This window comes from Andrena cerasifolii, chromosome 5 (assembly GCF_050908995.1).
Source record: "Andrena cerasifolii isolate SP2316 chromosome 5, iyAndCera1_principal, whole genome shotgun sequence".
Taxonomy (NCBI): domain Eukaryota; kingdom Metazoa; phylum Arthropoda; class Insecta; order Hymenoptera; family Andrenidae; genus Andrena; species Andrena cerasifolii.
Window position 1 is genome coordinate 13,590,088 of NC_135122.1, and position 23,003 is coordinate 13,613,090.

General features: G+C 45.4%; 1 protein-coding gene across 13 annotated transcripts in view; it reads right to left on the minus strand.

Moving 5' to 3' along the window:
• The window catches only part of Kair1d (Kainate-type ionotropic glutamate receptor subunit 1D), a 223,983-nt gene that overhangs the window by 97,540 nt on the left and 103,440 nt on the right, over positions 1 to 23,003 (minus strand). For all 13 annotated transcript variants that reach the window (XR_013085279.1, XM_076811592.1, XM_076811597.1 and 10 more), the window contains exon 4: positions 9,876 to 10,060. Coding sequence is in view for 12 of the 13 variants with exons in the window: in XM_076811592.1 (XP_076667707.1) it covers positions 9,876 to 10,060 (185 nt within the window). In the remaining variant the exon portion in view is untranslated. The remainder of the gene's footprint in view (positions 1 to 9,875; positions 10,061 to 23,003) is intronic.

The following is a 23,003-nucleotide window of genomic DNA, read 5'->3' on the forward strand; positions in this document are numbered from 1 at the left end:
GTTATTCGGCGTAAATCAAATCCTTTACGGCCGTCAGATGCAAAAGTCGTATTCTGAAACAATGCCCTACGAGCAATGTCCTTGCCGCTCGGATCTCCCGATGCCCCAGAGAAAAATGCACTTCCCATTCGACGCCAAAGCACTTTTCGCGCCCGTCTCTCTCCCCCCCCCTCTCTCTCTCTCTCTCTCTCGTTCCGACGATCTCGCGACGACGCTGCTCTTCAAGTTTGCCAGATGCATTCGCGATCGTGGTGTATGAAATCGACGGAGAAACGTCCGATTTTAATTCCGCTCCTAACACGATCCCACGCCGCCGTCCCGACGCAGTCGTAAATAATGCATCATCCCTGGAGCTTTGCGAGCAGAGGCTCGTTTCAGGGGAGCCATAACCCTCCTCGTAGAAATTACGTAGCTTGACAATTACGTTCCATAGTTAATGCCTTTGTGGGTACTTAAAAGCACACAGAGACGAGGAAATACGAAACGTTGTTGTCGCGATTGAGTTCTACGCGAAGAGATCGCTGAAAGGGACACTCTTTTCGTGAGCGAAAAAGCTATGTCCTCCAACTAAGAGAATCCAGAATGAATTCTCCCCCAAGGAAATTTTTCTCAAACGTTCTGGCCCTGCCTCTGTGTTCCGCGGAGTTTCGCGAAAATCGTTAGTGGAAATCGGAAATCAAACATTGATGACGAGAAATGAAACCAGTGAAATGGCTACGATCGCGCTTTATCGTGCACAAGGGATTATCCTCCGGCGTCGCTGCTTCAATTCTGTTTTGATTGTAGTCTTCCCTCTATCTCCTCCATTCGCCCCTATTGCGTTCCGGGTGCTTCCTCCAGGAAAACTATACGACATAAACCGCCAGGACCGCTTTATGATAAAGTTATTCACTTTGAAGGAAGTAAAATCGCTTTACGGTATCGCCCGATCTTCCATCGTGCTCGCTACCACGCATGATACATGCCGCTTATATATCCAGACGGTTTCTATTCGCAATATTTTAGTGGTAATAGAATTCAGCCAGCTCGATCCCGTTTATAAAGAGATTCGTCGCGCTCCGCCGATGTCTGCAGGGATTTCTTAGAGCCCGTTAATTAATTCCTGTCGCCGCCTGGCGCTCCGCGTTTACGTCTGACCACTAACCATCCTATTCCACTGCGGCAGTTCTTCTATCGCTCGTTAATTGGAGCTCCTTAAATCGTTTGATCTCCCATGGTATAATTGAATGGCCGACTATCTCACTTTCATAAAAGCGAAAATATCCTGGTTTTATATAAATGATAAAGGTAAATGTAATTGTCAATAGCACGTGCCTTCCGTACTGAAGAATGTGCGAGGAAAGATTTCCTCGAATAAGAAATGGGAGGTTGATGGTGGAATGGATAAAATGATAGATTCCGAGTATCGAATTTTTCTCGAATTTCGCCGTTGAAATGAAACGTAGCTGTTCGACTGAGAAGAAGCTACAATGTCGTCTTAATCTTCTACTCGCGAAAGTGCTGTTTCTTTCAACCGCTTTGTACCGCGAGCCGTTTATTCGCCAAACACGATTACCTGACCGAAGCCAAGTTGCTTCTCGTCTTACTTCCAGCTAATCCTATTTGTTAGGATACGCTTATTTCTGGACGGTGGTATGAAAATAAACGGCGTACGCTCGGGGAACAGTAATTCGACGTGGAAGCGTTTGCTGTTCATTAGTCAGAGAATGGTGTCGTATCGCAACGAGCTGTATCTTCCTTATTTCTCGCCGAGAAACCGCCAGCCATCTCGTCGATACCGTGTGCAACAAACTTCCTGCGTACCACTCACTGTCTAAATTACACCACCGGCAAAAAATATTTCCTGCCCGCCAATATCGCCGGTAACGAATTAAGCGGGGCCTCGAGGGATGTATCGACAACAACAGCCACCATCTCGCGGACCGATCGCAACGAGGCGCAGTCATTCTCGCGGACGCACGAACAACAATTATTGCGTCCGGATCGAACGAACCCACTAGTGGGATAGACGCGAAATGGCTGGCGGGCGGGCGAGCAGCAGCAAATAACCAGGTCTAACAAACATTCCCGAAGGGTAGCCGGGGCAATCGGCTTTCAATCGAGCCGCGACTACGTGGTTCGTGCTCGCCTGCGCGTTCCTTCAATGGCGTTGATTAGTAACTACTTTCGGAAATAAACGAGAGAGCAGCCGTCGGCGTGTAACGCGCGCCGAACGGAGGCAGAAGAAACGGCAACTGTAATAGCTTGAGATGGTTGGGTGGGTGGCCGGCAAGAAAAGGGGTTGAAAGGAGGAAAGGATAGTGGAAGACGCGATGCTCTCCGTCGATGCGCCCCGACTGACCCTCCGCCCAGTACAGAAGTAACTGGATCGACCTGAAAGTGCTTATCGGTGAACCAACGTAACGTCTACACGTGTACGTGAGGGTGCCGCTGGCAGCGTGGGCGTGCACGGGGGGAGAAACCGTAACGAGCAAAGGCTCGACTACGAAACGGTACAAATTGAATTTCAACGCCAATGTACCGGCTGATTCGAGTGATCGCGAGCCACTGGGATATCCGGGGAGGCGAGGAGACGGCCCATTATCGGTCAAACGGAGGATCGTTAAATCATTGGCACGGGGGCAACAGCAATTCCAAGTCTCGTGGTTCATTAGAGCCGCGCGGATACATCGCGCGATCTACGCAGCGGCAATCCGCTGTCAGCAGGGTCACGCGACAATCAGATTATCGTTAATGACCAGGTGTAAGAAGATTTTCTACTTACACCGGCGCCCGGCTAATTCGCCGCCGCTTTTCTTTTCGCTTGCGAAAGGCTGGAAATTTAATTAAGGGGTCTAGAGCCCCCCAAAATAGGTGATCTTTAGGAATTAATTAAAGGAAAACTACTATATATAATTAAATGGGACTTTTTGCATTGCATTAAGGATGTCTTAAGTTATAGAAATATATTTTTTGTTTTATAACTAATCATTGCAGACGGCGCTGGGGAGTCGTTAAAGTCAAGGCGTCAAAATGTCCACTTTACGTTCATTTACGTTAATTTTGGGATTCCCTTTCGTTCGAAGAATACGAATGTTAGTTCTGCGTGACATCTTCCTCTCGATTCTTCTGTTATATATATAGAAGAATCGAGAGGAAGATGTCACGCATATATATATATATTCTTAACTACTTCGAGATTAGCGCGCACTGTAACAGATGAAATACAAAAAAGTGCCCGAGGGACAGGTCTGAATAAAGGAACGGGGACGTTACTGCAATCTAAAGCGAAGATCAGATTGAGCTGATGCAGCCAGAACCACGCTCGGCGTAACCCCCAGCACAGGGAGGCCACGCGACCGTGCAAAATTTCGTCGTTGAACGGGTCAAAAGCGGTCCGGGCAATCTCGAGAAATTCCTCCGTAGATGAAATTTCGGCAGAGAATTTAAAACGGTTCGTTAGTATACCATCTCTGGCTGGATCTGCATGAATCGCCCGTGCCTAACGCGTGCGGCTATCGTCAGTAAACACGGCGCATGCGACCGTGTAATACCCGACGATACGGCGAGGGGAGCCACAGATGTATAGGCAGCCGGCCGTATCAAAGGAATTTTCCTCATCGAAAATCTTTTGTAAGAAGCAGCCCGTTCCACCGATCGAGGCTGCAAAACTGATTGCAAACCGCAGACGGGGTTCATAGAAGACGGCTCCCACCGTCGGTATTACGCCGGTGGCAAAGCGGAAGCCTAATAATCCGCATGTCCGAAACGCAAATAGCTTTGCCGGAGGCAAACAAGTCCTGTGGAGGTTTTAAGACGGGAAGTCCTTGCTAGCGTGTACCCGATTCGATAGGAAGAGCGGTATTTTAATAACGTCGTGGATGTACTTGCATCGCACTGGTAGATTTCAAGCTTCGTACCGATTCGAACAGCATCGAAATGAATATTTGCACTGACAAAGTTTGGTATTTGGAAAAAGGGATGAAATGTTTTCGGCGATGGATGTACAACATGGCAGAAACCAGCTTCCAGCAGTGTGCTGGTAGATTGAATATATTTTTCGCGTGCGTTGTTTTTCACCGAACAATGTCCTCGAATGGCTTCATAATAATATGTACGCGTATGTATGTACATGGTGGGGGAAAGCGGGGTAATTCCGGCCACATAAGCAGTAAATGTTATAAAATTTTAACAAGTTACTCATTTGTTGGTTTTTTTTATATTAATTGATAGTTTGAAGTGTCTAGTTTGTATTAGTATGACCGAGAAAGCATAAATTTACGTTGTAACAAAATTGTGAGCAATAACACAAAAATAGTCATTTAGCCACGAAAATAGCTATTATTTTTCTGTATAAAAGAGATAGGAAAACTGTTAAATTAATAAAAAATTGTATTATTTTTTTTTAAATTAATTAGTACATTATCACGAGCGTGTTATTCAGGGGTATCCCATCCTGAACATTCTTCATGTGCCCATTGACCACATACTGTGCACCGGAACCACGTTTCATCACCTTTTCGAATTCTTTGCAAAAGGAGCAAATATCGTGCTCTACGTTTTCGTCACAAATATCCGAATTGTCCAATTGAAAATTTTGTTTCTTTTTTCTCAGGTTTTGTTTACCTCCGAAACAGTTGTGCTGTCTTACGTATGAACATTTTATTCTTACTAATTACCTCCACGGCCTTTGATAAACTTTCCTGGTTCCATTCTGCCTTCTCCGAAATTATTTTATATGTACGTGGCATCTACTCCAGAAAAAAGCAATGTTAAAAGCTGGCTGGAATTATCCCTCACTTTTGGCCGGTATTACCCCACACTTCATGTTCAGATATTTAAAGTAATACACTGAACTGAATTTGCATATCACCAAAAACCGAATGTGAGTTTGAAAGTAGAAACATTCCTCTATTTAATGAGATTAATATTAATAATTCATATCTTTTCCATGTACTAACTTACCTTGCTTAACAATCGACCACTGTTATAAGATTACGGTGCGAAATGAACACTCCCGGATTTGTTTGAAACAAAAGACTGCTATCGTCGTCGAAACCATGAATATTAGTTCGCCGCATCATTAGCAGGCGACAGCGCCATACAGAGTCAAGTTACGCGGTTTTTATTTAAAGGAATAGAAGCGGCCGGAATTACCACGCTTTCCCCTATGTAGATACTATTCCTGTTTGTTTGCAGCAAAACTTTTTGCGGTGCTCGTAATATGTTCACGCGGAGGAATCGCGCAGCAAGTAAGTTGTAACAGACTGTTCCTCCTCTGTTCCTTATCTGGTATCAGCGTACAACAAAAGGAAAAGTTATTTTCAGTGTCTAAGCCCTAGCTTTAGAGCTCGGGAAGGGAACTGTTTCCCTTTGCTTTCCACACGGTTGTTTGTTGTCACATCTTCAGAATATGTGCTCGGTTGTTTTAAACATCGTGATACTCCGCGACCACGTTTCCTGAGACCATATTATTTACACTTTTTACTCCTCCTTGGGGGAGAGTATGTACTTGCCCCTTTGTAGGAAAACATGGACTTGCTCCTGAGTAGGGAATACAACCCTGATCGTTATTTACTATCCCGGGATTGGGTAGTAGAAAATTTCAATAATTAAAATGACTTATTGTGTACTAAAACTCTAAATCTTTATTTAAATTAAACAAACTTACTTTCTATCATTAGTCTTAAACAGAAACTATAATCATTTTCAACTATAAAAACAGTAGAACAATGAACAATAGTAAAGTGTGAATAAATAGGTACTATCAGTAACATTATGAAGATTTTTGGAAATGCGAACGAAGAAATGCCAAAGCATCTAAAGTATCATCTCCTAGCCGACTTCTTATTTTATTTCCAATAAAAGCGGCCGCTGAAAAAGCTCGGTCTGCTTCAACGCTTGTAGGAGGAATTGACAACAATTATTCATATGCCAGTTGTATCTGATGTCTACGGGTTCCACCATTCTCAAAGAGACTCATCACTTTTTCATGCTTGTCAATAAATAAATATAGTTCAGTTAGTTATATACGACTTCATATTATTATTTACATAAATCATTACTATTATTATTGTTATTATTATGAAATTATTATGTTTACTTATTCTGTTTATTTTTATACTTTTCAGTCGTTCATCAAGTAATCCACATTTTCAAAAAAAAACCTAAGTTCTCGGGATTGGTTAAAAAACAGTCGGGATCGCGGGATTGTATTTATTTGCTCTCTGCTCACGAATAATGTTCCATCCATTCGCGGTGGAATCTTTACAGAACCCGTCAGAAAATATTTATTTTGCGAAATGGCTCGTCTCGTTAATTCCTTGTGAAGTAGGGGGCCATCCTTAAATTACGTAAGGGTAATTTTGGCGATTTCTTACCCCCTCCCACCCCCAGTATAAGAATCCGTAAGATTTGATATTGTAGTCCCCTTCTTACGTAATATTTTTTACATTCAATTTTTTCAGTTATTCAAATTCTTTTAAAGGTTTATATAATTCATTTGACTCGGTTTCGGGAAATTTAAACTAAAGCTACTTTTCTGGAACATTAATGACAGAATTTGTATTTATTGAAAATTAGATTGAAAAATATTACGTTAGACGCTACCTGACTCCTCCCCGCCCCTTGTAAGAAAACGTAAGAAATTCGCGACTCCCCCTCCCCCAAAAAAAAGCCTTACGTAATTTAAGGACGATCCCTACTTAGTGTAAATAGTTCCTTTAATCGCAGTGGCTCCGCACTGCGTCCGATCAAGTTCGTTTTTATTAGAGATGCATCCGCAGCTGGCACCAGGGCTGCTCGTTCTACAAACGAATACCGCCGCGCTACCCTCGATCATCTTGATCCTGGAATACGCCGAGGGAAAATACTTCCGTCGCGGTGACTGAACGAGACCGATGTTCTCCAGACAGATATCGACGCTTCGCTTCTCTCCAGCGTAATCACGGAGTCACTTCCCCCGCACTGAATTTTGTATTTCCGCTGCAAACAGCAAAGCAGTGGGGGCCGGGCGCGGGGTGGAAGAAAACATCGTCTGAGAAAATTCAGTCAAAGGAATCACCTCGGCTCGAGCCGTTGAAAAGACCGACGTCCTACCAGCCACTTCTCTTTTCGCCGTAGTAAACTTACGAGCCGCCAACCAAAGCGCGAAAAATCTGGCCCCCGCGCGAACACGGGCCACAAATAAACTCTTGCATTCGGTTTTCCTTCCTTTTACGGCAGATGTTCCTTCCCCTGTCGAGGAAACCTATTTCACAGACCCCTCAGAGCCAGGCGCCTTCAACGCTGCGAATCTCCATGAATACATAAAACACGAACAAGACCTTGCCGAAGGAATTAAGTATTGAAGTCCTCCATCGAGTTCCCTTGTAAGATTTTATGCGAACTTCTATCATAGGGCTGATCGCATGAACTCAAGCGATGCTGCACTCCGTCTGACTGACACGAGCACGCGCGGCAGTTATTAGGAAACAGTAGATTGCTAAATCAAGGACTGGAGAATTGTAGTTGAACTCGTCGTCGCGAGGTTGAAGGACACTTGATTTTTTGACGGGGAAAGAACTGTGAAGAATATCTTCGAGTGGAGAACACTTGTCGCGGAAAGTTTGAACAGCGCTCGACACGCGTGTTTCAAGAAAACGCTATTGAAGCCCCTATAGCCTGGCGCTCCTCTAGAGACCGCGCTGTCGGCTTTCGTGAACGGAAAAGTGACAAAGGAACCTCGCCAATCGTTATTTTTAGCCGATCGCAATATGTTCCTTTATCGGGGAAAGCGCGCGCGACTTGAAGCATTTCCACACGGCATTCGAAGAATTCCCGCTATCGTTGCCGTGATATGGAGGCTCGTGACGTCTAACGCATGGCTAGAGTTCAATTTCCTCGCGTACGGTTTGGGCTATAATTGAAATTCTTACTCTGACGCAGTAATTTTGTGTGCTCTTTGTGCCGTGACGTTGCTCGCCTCTCTTTGATCGACGGTTCTTCAAAGTTGGGCCCACGCGACTGGAAGTTATCATTTACTGATTCGAGACGGCCCGGGGGAGGCTCGCCGCGAGGAATTAGCAATTTTTGTCTCTCTGCGCGAACCGGCGAATGCTTTGCAAACCAATCTCCACTTTGACTGACCATGCGAGAACAACGCGATTAAAACCTTAAAGCGCGAGCGCAATTTTGGTGACTGTGATTTCAATTTTCTTGAGCTTCTTATGGCACCGCTGCTCCTCGGGGCAAAGAACGAGCGATTAATTACCCGATTTTGGATTCCTTCGCTTTCCTTTCGACACATCCATGATATATGGTCATGCGGTCGGTCGTCAGTCGCCTATCAAACTTTTATCGTCCGATCAAGATCGCCTTCTTGCGCGGGAAGCTTCAGACCCCGAAGTTTTAATCGAGTCAGCTTGAAGATCAAGGAAGATGAACGATCTTAAACCGCAATCGAGCGGAATAATATTCAAGAGTACCTGGGACAGTGGCCTCCATGCTCCTTTTTCTTTCTTACTATTTAATGTGTACTTCTTTTCTGAAATTCTTCGCGAAACAGCTAGCCTACGATTGCCAGATAAAAACAAAGGCGTATTATAATTATTCATTCAACCAGTTAGCATCTTACAGCTGCCTCTCCGCTTAATCGCGCTTGAAATTTAAAGCATTCTGTTTCAGTTCCACCGGCCGCGGTGAAACAACGTCACTGCTCGATATCCCAGTTAGCTGATCCCCGTTTCCCCCGTGTGATTTATTTCGACGATCGATGGCGTCTCTTGCCTCCCTTCAGCGGGGAAAAACATTGGCTGAAAAACAGTTACAGCTATCATTCCGCTTGTGCGAACGGGTGGGACGAATTTAAATAGTTGTATTAATTTCGTTCGCGTCGTTCCAGTCTCTTGTTTTCATGGAAACGCGACACCACCGCGGGCTTCCACCTGCACGCGCTCCACCCGAAATTTACCCCCGGATATCCCTAATGATTTGTTGCAAGGTTCCAGACCAGAAGACACCTAGACGTATGTACGCGATTCAGCCGCGTCTCAGATTCCGTGGATCCCCGCGGACACGGCGAGGGACTTTCGAGGAAATAAGTGTCTCCCGGCAAGCAAATAGTAATAGAGAGGTCGAAAACGTCACGGTACACGGGTATTCGCGCGCGGCAAATATTAGGCGGCGGGGTGCGAGATTTCGTGCGACGACGACGAGGCAGAATTCTCGTTAACTACGAGAGCGCGGTCGCTTTCAGAAACTTTACAGCCGAAACTTTCCGTTTATTAAGAGAGATTCGGAAACTTCCCAGTTCTTTTGTCGCAGTTCCTGGCTCGCAGCGACTGGCATTCACTACGTATCGCTGGAAGACGGAAAGTCTGTTTGGCAAGAGTACATTTCTCCCGTTTAGAGGCAGAAACTTGCGAGCCTTCGCGCCCCCTTACTCGGTTTCCCTACATTCTTCCATCCCTCTGCACAGAAATGACACATGTAAACTCGCTGAACGAACTCCAAACAATGCAGACCTCAAGTTACCGAGAGAAAGATTATTCCAATCAGCCTAAACGTCTGACGAGTGTCCCACTTTAAGGAACTACCCTTAACACTGGTTCTTTAACACTCTGCATTCCCCCTGGATTCATCGAAAAGCGCACACGAACCGAGACGGGATGCGCAAACCACGCGCGCAAGTGGTTCGATGCACCGTTCAACAGATCCCAGACAACAGAGTTGACGAGCTTTAGAAGGCAGACCAGAAGACTCGCCTGAATTCGTCTATTTTCCGGCGCTCTTCGCGGAAGAAGCGCGCGACGATTATGGGAACAGCCCCGGGGAAAGGAAACCGAGGAACGCGAGAGCCGATTTTCGGTAGCCGACGTCGCGTTGATGAAGATATTATTCCGCAGGTTTGCACGTACCTTGGAGAGGGTGGTGGGGTGTGGATAAAGGTTGACGAGGCAGCTCTGCCGCCTGAGCCTGTAGTCCCAGCGAGTCTCCAGATGCGGAATTTCCATGGTGTCGCAAATGCTCTGCACGTGGGAGGCGGTGTGCGCGCTCTGCGGTCCAAAAATCGCCGCGACCCCGCCGCGCAGCAAGTGGCACACTGAAATCAAACACACCGCGTTACGTACACCGGCTCGCGGACTGTTTATCATCCTAGTTTATTATGCCCGGTTTCGCTGCGGGTAAACTGACCGTTGCGGAATGAACTACAGCCTTACTTTGCTAAAGATTTACATGGGCGGGACCGAGCACGGGAGAATATTCTAACGTTTGCTTTAAAATCTCCGTAATTCTATGAGTAATACTCGTGGACGGGAAAAATGGAACTTTAATTCCGACTGTTAGGAGTAAATTGGGGTCGCTATTTATATATTCCATATTGAATTACGCGGGCGTAAACGAGCTGCATTATGAACATAATAACTCAATAATTGCTTGACTTGAATGACCGTTTTGCACGCAATGTTTTGTGGATTACGAAGTCTCTGGCTGGCACTTTTCTCGGGCTGTGAGTACTCGCGCTTGGAAATGAAGCTAGACAATCTCAGCAGATGATATTCGTTAGTTCCAAAGAGTTTACTTCGATAAGTCGCCAGTGGATCATTTTTCACCGAGACTTTCCAGCGTCGAATAGCGATGCACGTAATAAAATGAAGAAGACCCATTCGCGAACGTATCTCGTGATCATGTTCCAAAGAGCTGAAACTTCTCGAACGTACAACGTAACTGTCACTCGTTCGCCATTATCGATTAATCACCCCAACTCCCACGGAACTTCCGCCGCCCTAACTTTCCACTGTATCCCGTTTCCCATCTCTCGTGGACTTCTAGGTTCACTATGGCGTATGACAGGCACACCGTGCTCCTCAGGACCTCTGCTATTCGACCCAACCTGCTCGATCGATCTCTTCGAGCCATTAATTCTTATATTTAATTAAACGGCGACTCGTCCTATATACAAAAGTTTTCTATCGTCCTAACCAAGGAGGGAACAGAGGCCAGCATTTCAATTTCACTTCTGCCAACTTAATTATATTTTCAGACTCCTGCAAAAGAACACCCAGCTCGCCAGGGGAACAAGGAGCCGTTAATTAGCAAGATATTAATATAATCACATTAATGCGCGGCGCATTTAATGCGTTCCATAACGTGGTTGTATAATGCCTGGTAACAAGATAGTGGATTATTCAATCCAGTAATCACTCGCGACAGATAGTATTTTGTAATTGGATTCGTTTTTCATTAAAACACCCCGGCAAAGTCCGCGATTGTTTTCCTCATTATTCGCGCGGCCGAAGCAACCGTAACGAGCCTCGACGCTTCCGCCAGGTGGCATTAATTTTTCCTAAGTCACCGAGTTCGTGGATCTTGGAGGATTTGCTGTGATTCGCGAGCTGGGAGGGCAAATTGCTCGTAAGTTCTCGGACTTCGTCGCGTTCTGATTAATTATTAGAACGCGCGGTGCATTCATCCATCTCGCAGCTTCGTATTTCGTCTAAGGGAAACTCTTTCACCTGCTGAAGACGATGGAAGGGAAGCTAGTTGAAGGCATCGTCATCTCCGATTAATGATAGAGGAGTTTCTCATTCATTCCTTCTGCGACTCGACAAAAAGGTAATAAAAGAATTGGGTGGATGAGCTGGTGAAGTAACTGAGATTCCACGAAGATCAACTTTTAATCGAAAGATACAAATTCTAGTATCAACTTCTTAAATCCCTCTTTACGCGCAAAGGAATATTGAACGCCTGAGAGACGAATGAACAGACATGAAAGTAGACGCAGGACCACATTTAGGTATATGTACCTCCGCTTTTGCTTGGCGAACTGAACACACGCTATTGTCCTCTTAAAGAAAAAGATCTTTTGAAAAGAGATCCTCGAAGATGTCGTTAAAAATTGTTTGAACGTGCGTTGCAGTAAGTACTTCCGAGCAAGTCCCGCTGCTACACTTTCGAAACGCAGAAGAACAGTGGAGCAAGGAGATATGGCTGGTCACCAATGGGAAGGGCTTCGTTCGGCCGCTGCCTTTTGATCGTTTATTCCACGGAAACCCATCTAATGCACCCTACAGGCTTGATTTTATGCCACAAAAGGATCGACCCAAGGGTCGTGGCCATCCCCGCGGTACTTACGTACATCCTCTCAATTGGAATCTCTATAATCGGGCCGCAAAGTCAGCTTTCGGGAGGGAGCCGGAGCCCAAACCACAAAGTAATACCGGACAACGCTGGCGGCGTTTTAAGTTCGAGGTATGATATGCGCTATATTGAAATTCCAGATGCAATTTCATTCGATCGCCTCGGGCAGCCCAAGTCGTCCATGGAAACGTATCGAAATCCCGTTTTTTTTTCTTCCTTCTCCGCCGCGAAAGGAGAAAAACGAACTGGCTGCTCGCGCACCCAAGCTTGTGTGTTCCCAGGGTGGGGAGTGCCCAGTGCGAGGTTAATGGAAAGCCACACGCACGAACGATCGCACTGATTAAACCGAATTACGAAAAACGTTATCTCGCCCACGTAGGGCTGCGCGAAGCTGTACAAATTTCTGACTCGAAGACAGAAACGCGACCTCCATCTGCGAATCCTCTTCTTCGTCGGCAATAAAAAATTCAACGTCCCCCTGCGAAGTAACAAAAAGAGCGAGCCTCGAAGAAACTTTTCCCCCTCGCTGTTGGAATATCCCTGTTCGTAACACCACGGTGGATTCGACGGCGGAGAAAATATTCGAATGATAAAAGGGAGGGAAATGTGCTTCAGCATTTCCGAGATCACCCCACGGCTCCCTCCTCGCCGCGGGCTGCAGAAACAAACGTGATGCTTCCAGATATTCTGCAACGTATCTGCGGAGAAGGACGGCGATATCGCGTAGCGGCAGCCAGGCGCATATTTCGCGGGCTGCGGGGTTGCTTGTATCCGGTGGGTATCGTCCTGGATTTGCAAGCGGATAGGATTATCGCTTGCTAATGTATCAAAGCCAGTCGGCGAGCTATATGCAGCTAGAGAAACACCCGCCGTCCCTTCCGTCGCTGGCAAAGTGAAGTTGAACTGCGCCTAATTCCTCGGTTTCCCTTTACACCCTGCGCATGGGGCGTGACTGTTAACAGCGATTTCGGGAGACAGGGTTGTTACGTTATTTATATAATTTATGCTGCTGCACTCGAGCACCGTAGTTAGTAGATACGTTGGTCAATTTCTATGAAAATCTATTAGATTCTATCCAACATCGTAAGTTGATAAACTTAATACGCCCTTATAATTGAGAGCGTAGGGGAGACGGGGGAAATTAGAGAGGGATTTTTAGCAATATTGTAAATCGAACGACGACATATTTCCGTCCGAAGGTATCCCTCCCCCTCCCAACAATGATGCTGGGGATTTGTTTGTCTCGCTAGTCGCGTTCGTACCTGTGACAGAGAACGTTGTTTGTTCAGCATGTATTTCCTGTTATTCCTCGAAAATTTGCATCGAAATAGTAAGTACAAAGCCTTTGTCTGCTATATTTTGTTTAGGCCTTATTTTAAAGATCCGTACTTATGCTTTGTTATGATAACTCCAATTTTGTGTTTATTTCAAATGTTATTCTGCTATTTTTACAGAAATAATATAACGCTCATGGGAGCAACGAGAGCCAAGTAGCTCCTTACTCCTCAAAAACTTTGAATAGTAACAGTTTTTTTTTTGCTACAGGTGCCAAGAACTTGGAAACGGTTGGCACAGGTTGTGACACCCCAAATAAGTACTAACGCGTGCGATTTTTGTAATTAAATGTATCCACTTAAATAGAATTCGTTACACATTAATGAAATCATTAAATTTGATTGCTGTACGAATATTATGGGTCTCTAATATTTGGCATCCTTTTAATATTAGAAGAAAAGATTTTAATTTTGTTTTGTGCTACATAATTTTCTGCGTTCTGTGTGAAGCTTGCTTGACCCTCATTACGCCAACCTGCGGTCAATGTGGGCCAAAACTACTTTTTCAAGAAAATGTTACAGTTTATTTTGAGTTTGTGGCACGTGAAAAAGGTCACGCTTATATTATTTTTTTACTTGTTTAAAGAATTGCCAAAGGTTGTAATAAATATTTCACCTGATTGATTAAATATCTTGACTTTTCGTTAACTGGCTCCTATTTCCCCCGTCTCCCTTACTTGTCTGTAGACGAAATGCAAAGCCCGCAAAAGTGACTGTGTGCCCAGGAAATTATCATTCACTGGTATCACTTGAGTGCAGGGGCAACGAGAGGAAACGCAGTTCTTCTACTGGCCAGCGATATGTCTTTATCCCCGGGAGGATTCCCTTCGTCGGAATCACTCGAGTGTTTCACTATGTCTGCCGGTCGACACGGCAGTTCCTCCTGTTTCCCAGCGTAGAGCAGACCACTCTTTCTCTCCGTGCTCCTTCCTTATTCAAGATTAGGGCGAGCAGCCTCTGTATACCTACGTCCTCGAGCTCCCGAGCTTCCTCCTTTATCCTCTGGATTTTTACCCCCGCTATGGATCTTCCGCCTCCGCCGCCCCTCCCCATTCTTCCTTTCGGTTTTAAGTGCATATCCCCTTAATTCTTATTCCCCCGCTTGACGGGCATGGTTTGTAAATGTCTCCTCCCTTCATTCCACGGGATATCCTCGCGCCATCCCAGCCGTTCCCGTGCCGATAGCCCGACCGTGATACGCCACGGCTCCTTTCCCGATTTCGCACGAGCCCCGCCATATCCGTGGATCGATACTTGGCGGCTACTACCTTCATAAAATCACCTAAATATCCTTAACAGTAAATGCCACCGTGGTCACGAAAACACTATAGCTTCCGACCATTGGGCTACCGGTGCGGTTAATAGGCTACCGTAGGTGCAAGGAGCACGTGATGTCCACTGAAACGAGGTACAACGACGAAGAAGTGACTCCCCGGGAGGACGAGCAGCGGTATGCATAGAATAAGCTTCGCATAACTCGTGGCATAAAACACAATCGCAGATCCACTGATGGCATTTCTCAAAAGCAGCATTGTCCCTTTCGTCCGTGCTGTGAACCCAGCTACGCACCCTCCACAATCGCTGTGCTCTATTTTACTGGCAAACAGAGCGAACCAGCGGCGGGAAAAGAGCTATGGGTTTAGACATTCATAGTTTGCCGCCCTATTGAGTCCCGATCACTTGGTTCGAATGGGACAAACGCGTATCACGCTGCTCGACTCGCTGTTGATTCGGAACAATGTGCATCGCCGTCAAAAAGCCGATCAACCGTGCCGGTTTCGGTGAAAAATACTAGGCGCGAACCCCGTTGTTTACCGTCTGTTTCTGTTTTCCCTTCTCCCTGTGCCGCGGCAGAACTTTCCTGGCGCGTTTCCACGCGCCCTCCCGCCGGGCGCGCGCACCTATCCACCGTGGAAAATCCGTGGCAAAGCTGGCGATCACGGCTCAAGTTCCGTGACGCAGGTGGAGCTCCGTATTGCCGCAACGCCGCGCCACCGCGATAGGTATACGCGCTGTGCGGTTTATGTAAATTTACACGTAAAACCGCGATAATTCTGTGGCGCGAGGGCGCCGCGGTGTCGTCGCGCGAGGTCCTCCTCGTCCGCCGCCGCGTCGTCGTAAAGTTTCGGCCAGCCGAGCCATTTACGCGGGACGAGTAAATTCTGATTAAATAATAGCAATTAGCAGAGGCTGCCTGGCGATTAGATCGCCTCAGATTTAATACAGCGCATAATTAATGGCGGCGTAATGCCACCGGTGAATATTGAATTACGAGTAATAATTCCGCGTTACGTGGCGAACGTGGCATTGCTCGACGAGTGCGAGATACTGGGAGATGGTCGTTTCAATACGATCTCTACTCATTGTTCAGTACTGCTACTTTTTTTTATTAAAGAAAGCTTTCTTCTGGGTTACAGTGAATTTCAGTGTCGTAAGGCGTTGGGGGATAAGGTTAGTCCTTCGAAAATTGAGAGATCGTATCGTTTACTCCATCCCCCCTGAATGCGAAACTGTCTAAACGTAGATGCACTCAACCATCAATGTCTTATCGAGGCTTGGCGTTGGATAAATTACACCTGGAACAGGAACGGTTGTGTTCGGTGCTGCGGAGACGATATCTTTCCACACGCTCGAATAAATACGGTAACCAGAATAAATTCAATTCTGTTTCGTTTTGCCGTTCGCTGTAACTGGGTCCATCCAATTCCCCGCATCTCTGTATCTAAGACCTATTTACGTTGAAAAACCCACCGCCCCTGTCCCTTTCGTCGGCCCGAATCGACCCAGGATCGATCACGCCGCCCTCTCGCCGGAGACGGTTATCCAGCTATGGAGGCTCGTCCGTTTATCCGCGTACGCGGGATTATGCTAATTCTGGCGGCACAATGAACGGCAGTCATGATGATATTCACGCGTACGAGAAGATGGCGGAAGATAGAACGAGGGGAGCGGAGACAGTAAAGGCTGTCGGATGCTAAGCAGCCTAGAGAGTGATTTTAATCCCTGCGCGATGAGGACCGAATTGTCCTTTAATCTTCCTTATGCCGTGCTCTTCCAGCGACTGACTGCTATATTCCCCAGGCCGAGGCTGCCTCTGCTTTCTTACGAGGATGGGCTTATGTCGGCATTAACGTTTCTTTGACAACAGGAATTCGAGTTCCTAAGCTTGCTTCTAATTCCTTAAAACCAGGCAGTTATTTCGATAGGGATGGAAAACGGAATTAGCGATGTAACAATGTATTCTATGAGAAATCATCGGACTATTCATACCGTGTCGAGGCTTTACGTGATATAACAAGCGGAGGGTAAGAGGAAAGACAGAAATAAATAAGAAACGAGAAATTAATTAAGAAGAAAATTATATTAGGAAATTAAATTCTTTGAACCTTGTTGCTTTACTGATGGACTGAAGTATTAAAACCTTTATTTTCTCGATAAAGCTGTTTTGTGACATTCCCTCTTTCCCCTTACCTTTTAAGTGGAACCGGTGAACGTGAACATCGAAAGTAATGGATTTCTGTGGGACTTCTGCAAATCGGTGCAATTTCTTCGTCAGATATTTTGTTCTGCCTTGGTAACATTTTATGGGGCCTTGTTGGATGATAATGATAGATAGCTATTTAGTACTGTACGAGATTTCAAAGCCTTTGGCGAACCAATAACTTTATTAATCAGGATTTACATCCACCGTTGATTCAGCGAACGACACGGCGCGACACGACCCGGTCCTTTGCCACAGGCAACGGGATCGATACTCGCGCGAGTAGTCTTTTCTTAAATGAAGCGGGCATTGTCGCGCCAAGACGTGCTTTATCTACTGGCGCCCGATTCTCTGCGATAAGGTGGCACCGTCGATGAAAAATTCAATGCTCCGCAGAGCCCTGCAGATGAAACTAATTCCCTCACGGGCGTTGCAACTATTCGATGCTTCGTAAAACCTTGCATTCCATAATATACTGCGTCTTTCACGAGGCACGGCATAACAATTTGAAAAATGCAAGTAGCAGATCGAAATTGTTCATTCGCTGTCCTGTGAAAAAGTAATCAATTCTGGTTCCAGGTTCACTAGAAACTATTTTCACAATGATCATTTGTTGTGCACTTAAGGGGTTACCTACCGTCATGAGGTAGAAAAAGAATCGATTCTTTGGGAATTTATTTCAGAAATTACATGCATATTTTTATGCCATGGTTTTTGTACTCAGATGAGGGGCACTTTAACAGGTTACTATATTATGTTTTGGTATAAAAATATTTAGTTATTGCAAAATTACAACTGATCTCCCGGAAGCTGTTTTTAGACCGGTGACCACGATTTCTTCAAAACCGTTTCACCAATCTTTCTGAAAGTTTGTAAGTTTCTTCTAGACATTCAAATCTAGTCTTTAATCGAAGCATTTGTTTTTCCAATGCATAGTTTTTATTTTACGGATGAAAAATAAGTGTTTTTTTTTCTACGAAAGTCGATCATTTCACTTTAAACATCTGCCATTTTGTCCCAGATTAATATTTTATAAAACGGAACGATTAAAGACTAGATAAACTATTGGACTAACTAAATCTTCTTCGTTTCTTTATTTCAGATAATCCAGTTCCGAATAATGTTGGTCACCGCAAAACGTGTTTCTAAAAACAGCTTCCCCGAAATCAGTTGTAATTGCGCAATAACTAAATATTTTTATACCAACACATAATATAATAACCTGTTAAAGTGTCCCTCATCTGAATACAAAACCCATTACATAAAAATATGCGTGTACTTTCTGAAATAAATTCCCAAAGAATTTAACCTTTTTCTACTCCTTGACGGTAGGTAACCCCTTAATTTAGTGTCGCATTTCAGTGAAACTGTTTTACAAAATTATGGACGCACAGCCACGAATAGGAATGCCGGAAAGGGGAGTGAATGTTTCTAGAATATGTAACATAAAGGAGCTAATAAAAAGTACAAGCATCGCTACAGAATATTGGATCTATGAAAGGCCCCTCTGTGGATGTCAATATGTACTTTTAGTCTGATTCGAAGTATGCATCGCGACGTTATTCCCCTTTGATTACAAACTTGCAGATTCCAAAGGTTTCCCTATTTCTCTTTGAAGGATTTTCGTTAAAATTTATCGAACGAAATCGCGAAGCTGGAATTCCTATCCCCTGATGAAAACATCTGCTGTCCCTCAGTGAGCTAGAGTGAACAACATATTCAACGGGAATTTCCTTACAACTGAAGAGGCCCAGTGGAAAACAGGCACATGCCACATGTGCATAAATTTGCGTTTCTTTTGTACCATTAATTAGTTTCTGCGATGTAGGGCAATTTTACCACCACCTAATATAATAGCATTTAGGTACGTTTCCCCAAGCAAAATCATATTAAATTTTCTTCGCGCTGTGAAAAAAAACAAATGTGTAGTGGAAGAGGCGCACACGCCACACAGATCTTACATTGTTTTCAAAATGGATATAACCGATGGAGTGTTTAATTATTCATACTATTATTAATTTCTTTGTTATTTACTAAATACACAGCTCATATCTAACAATATAATTTTCCAATTTGTTCAAAAATATTAAAATTATAGGAGCTCATAAGCAACGATTAATGTTTCAACAAAAATTTGATAATAGTGACAACTATTTACCATCTAGTTCAAGTACCGCTTGAAATAATTACAATATCGTGCCGCATTTCTTATGAAAGTAATTTTTCCTTCAACTTGCTGTCCTCTAAAAGCAGAAAACGGTGGCATGTGCTTGTTTTTCCACCGAGCCCCTCAATTAGATATTTCGAACTGGAATGAGAGAGACATCTTTACAAGCAGAATCAGAACTGTAACTTTAAAAGACAACTTTAAAATATGAATACACACAGCCGCAACTCTCTGCCAGTGTGCTTATTAGGACCTTAACATACGTGTGGTTTCAATGGCCAGAACTTTGTAAGAATTCTACAGACTAGGTGACCCCCTGTAACGTAACAATGTGGAAATGTTCAGCAAAGAATAGCCCCGGAAGCAATTTCAGAGTAAAGCACAGAGACCGCCGTCGGTTCGCGTTCAAATTCGACAACGCGAACAGGAAACCCGGCGCGCACAAAGAAAAACGCGCCGCGGGCTAAGTAATGTCGCGACGGTTAAACTTCATTTCATTTCCATATCGCTTACCACGTCAAAATTGCCTGGCGGACAAGTTCCACCCGTTTTCTCGCTGCGTTATCGCGGAAACAATTAAATCTTATCTGCTGTTATAGGTATTACAAAGGCTGGAAGTTACTCTCCGTGGGCGTTACCAGCGCAGTCGATGTCTCCTCGGCTCGGCCTTCACCGGATGCACCCAAGAATCAGTTTGCCCGACTTTAGATAACCCGATATTAACCTTCGGGCTACGTCGCTGCCGTCGACATTCTGGCGTTCCCGTAATTCTGTTTAGCCTTTAACGAGCCACTTTCCGCGGTTACTTTAAATCCGCAAGGTTCACGAGCTACTGCTCTTGTTTTGCGCCGGATTATGCGATCGCGCTCAGTTGACGTTAAATGGAGCGTGGGTAGAAGGGCTGGCTTTGAAATCGCGGCAAAAGTGGGTTCTTTAGATGAAAACACATGGTATTTACAGTCTTCCGAAGCTACGTAGTTTAGTCACTATTCAGGCCACCTTCATTGATGGCAACAGATATCAGGATAGTGAATTAACTTTCCTCGCTTGAATTTTCATAGTCGGTACGAGTGACTGTATGCCAGCGAAGTTTGCATGCACTTGACTTGTACTTGGTAGACGAGATTTTACAGTGGGCCACTGTAGTGACTTATTTTGTAGCTACTGAAAATCAAGTATTGTTTCCGAATTAATTACAACGAGATGAACCCAAGCACAGACTTTTTCACACAATGTTTATTACTTTCGCGTAGAGTAAAAAAATATTTTTTGTCTACATATCTCTCTTAGAAATGGCACCGCACGGGGTTGTTTATACAGTGTTTTAATAAAAGTGTCTGTGGTTTTGCCCTGAAATTGAACGTAAAAATAAATATACAACGGTTTCCTTGGATTACGTTTCTCCTAGAACCTGTAATTTTCGAGGAGACCTCTAAGAAGAAAATTGAACCAAAATTATTAAAACAACGACTAGGAGGAGGCGATTTGTACGATAAATGTCGATTCTCGGTGTGCACAGATGGCTGCTTTTTTATCTAATAAAAACTAGCGCTTCATCACTTAATCCCGAGCTCCACTGCAAAAAGGCAAAACCACAGAAAAAACGCCTACACATCGGACGACTGTAGCACCGTCATATACCTATACACAATAAAAAAAAATTTCACAGATTATAGTATTAATAAACATTACCTAAAAGTACTCGTCACAATTTGTATTCACCTCCTTGTGACTAATAAAAAAAATACTTGGTCTTCGAGCAGTTTGGCTGCCTACCCAGTCCCCTTAATTTATAAAGCAAACAGCGTTCATATCAAGAAGTACTCAAGTACATCGTGAAAATGTCATCTACAGCAAAGGCTACTTTAATCCTAGCTGACGTCGAATGTACTCGCGAACTGTCATATCTCAAGCCAGCCGCGACGACATCGCAGCGAGAATATTACCAACCGCTGCAAGAGATCGTTGAATATAATAGGGAGCAACATAAAGGGCCAGCTCGAAGCTTATGGCTCGAGATTATGCTGCCAGTTCAAAACTTGGTAGCGCAGAGAATAGGCTACCCTTCGGCTGGCAATCTCTACAATTACGTGTCTACCTTCTAATCAACGCACATTTCATCAAGGATGTCGTCGACGAAGGAAAACACACATTACCTGCGAATTGTCCGATAAAATGTCCCCATCGGAGAGCCACGAAGCATCACTGCTACGTGTTTACAGTTTAAGATTGCAATTCGCTGGTAAAAAAAAAAGAAACGTTCGAATACAGTGATTTACGGGTATCATTCGAGGTCCACTTTAGAATCACTCGGCCAGTAAGAACGTACCATTTTCTCCGGCTCTGGCGAGCCGACGGGGTAAAGCGCGCGTTGGCTGCAATGAAAGGAGAATAGCGTTTCAGAAGAGCGTACGTATATCAGCTCGACCCACATATGAGAGTACATAATTCAGCGAAAGGGCCAGCCACTCGCTGCAGGCCACTTCTGCTCGATCGACTCGTATCGAATTTCCACGTTCGCTCGTTCCAACAGTTCGCGGCCCCCTCGCCCCGTTTCTTTTCATCCCCGCTTAAGCCATCCAACTTTCCCCCTTCGTAGGCCGGCCGCAGAGTTTTCGCCGGGAAACTTGGAAAATTAGCTCGGAGTATTAACGCGAAATGTCTCCGGTTCTGTACACCCCGCCCTCGTATTCTAACACCCCGCTCGAACCGTTGCCCGCCACGATAGCCAAGCCTATCGCAGGATCGCGTTGCCAGTTTCATTTTACCCGAAGTTAACTTCTCCGCGGCAAATATCCATCGCCTAATTGCGCCCAGTTCCCCAGGTATCGCTCGAGCGCTCTTTACTTCGCGCGTCGCCGTTGAAACTTCACCGTGGACGTAAAAATAACGATCACCGAGGCAAATTTGCCCCGGGGAAACTTCGAACCGCCCTCGGCCACCCCTGTTACCGATAAAGTCGCGACTTTTAATTTCACCGCTACGAACCGGGAGCAAGTTTCACGGGTCACAAGCTACGGAGGTTCCGGTGAAGTAACTGCAACCCCCGTTCGCTGCTCGCACACCCGAGTAGGTTCCTCCACCTCCCCTCCCCCTCTCCCCCGAAGAAAGCATTACAGTTTTCTGGGATGACAATGGGCGGTGCGGGAAATACAAAAGAAAAGCAGAATACCGGCGAATGGTAATGAACGCGCTTGAGTTTCTTCAAAATTGGGTGAGAGACGACATTTATTCCGTCGCTGGGTTTAATCGTTTAGAACGCGACGAGATTTCCGTGAAATGAGTTTCTTTTTACGGACGCACTTGGAACGGACGTTCATGCCTTTCCTGGAATGCGCCTGAAAGTAAATAAACCAGCCTTGCCAGACTTTTGAAGGTAAAACAATTCCTCAGAGCCGTTGACGTAGCAGGGGATGCAAAGCTCAAAGCGCTAGAAGCAACAATCTCGCTATCACGAGCCGTAGACATACGCTGCTACCCGCAAACTTCAGCCCACGACTACTACCCCGTTGGCAAACAACCCCCGCTCGGGCGACAAGGGTTTTGGGGCGGCTCCTAAAATAAAGACGGGGTCACAGGATCTGGTACTGGCGCACGTGCCCCGTAACTTTGATCGGGACCACAATGGCCGGAATGATAAGGTTTTATTGGCAGAAGGAGCGGTGAACCGACCCGTCCAACGACTTCCTCGCGCTCGTAACACATCGAACGTATCCGCGGGCCATCTTGGGCATCAACGACGGCGTATCGTCTTCCGCGGGAGGGTGCACGATCCCCGGTGTAATTAGAATAAAATCCCCGTTAAAGCCCGGCAGGGCGGGCGGATTCAATGAACGCGATTCCCAATACGATCGGAGCGATACCATCGCCGGCGGGATCCGAGCGCGTTGCGGCGGTTGCGAAAGAGGGTGCTTCCCGCGAG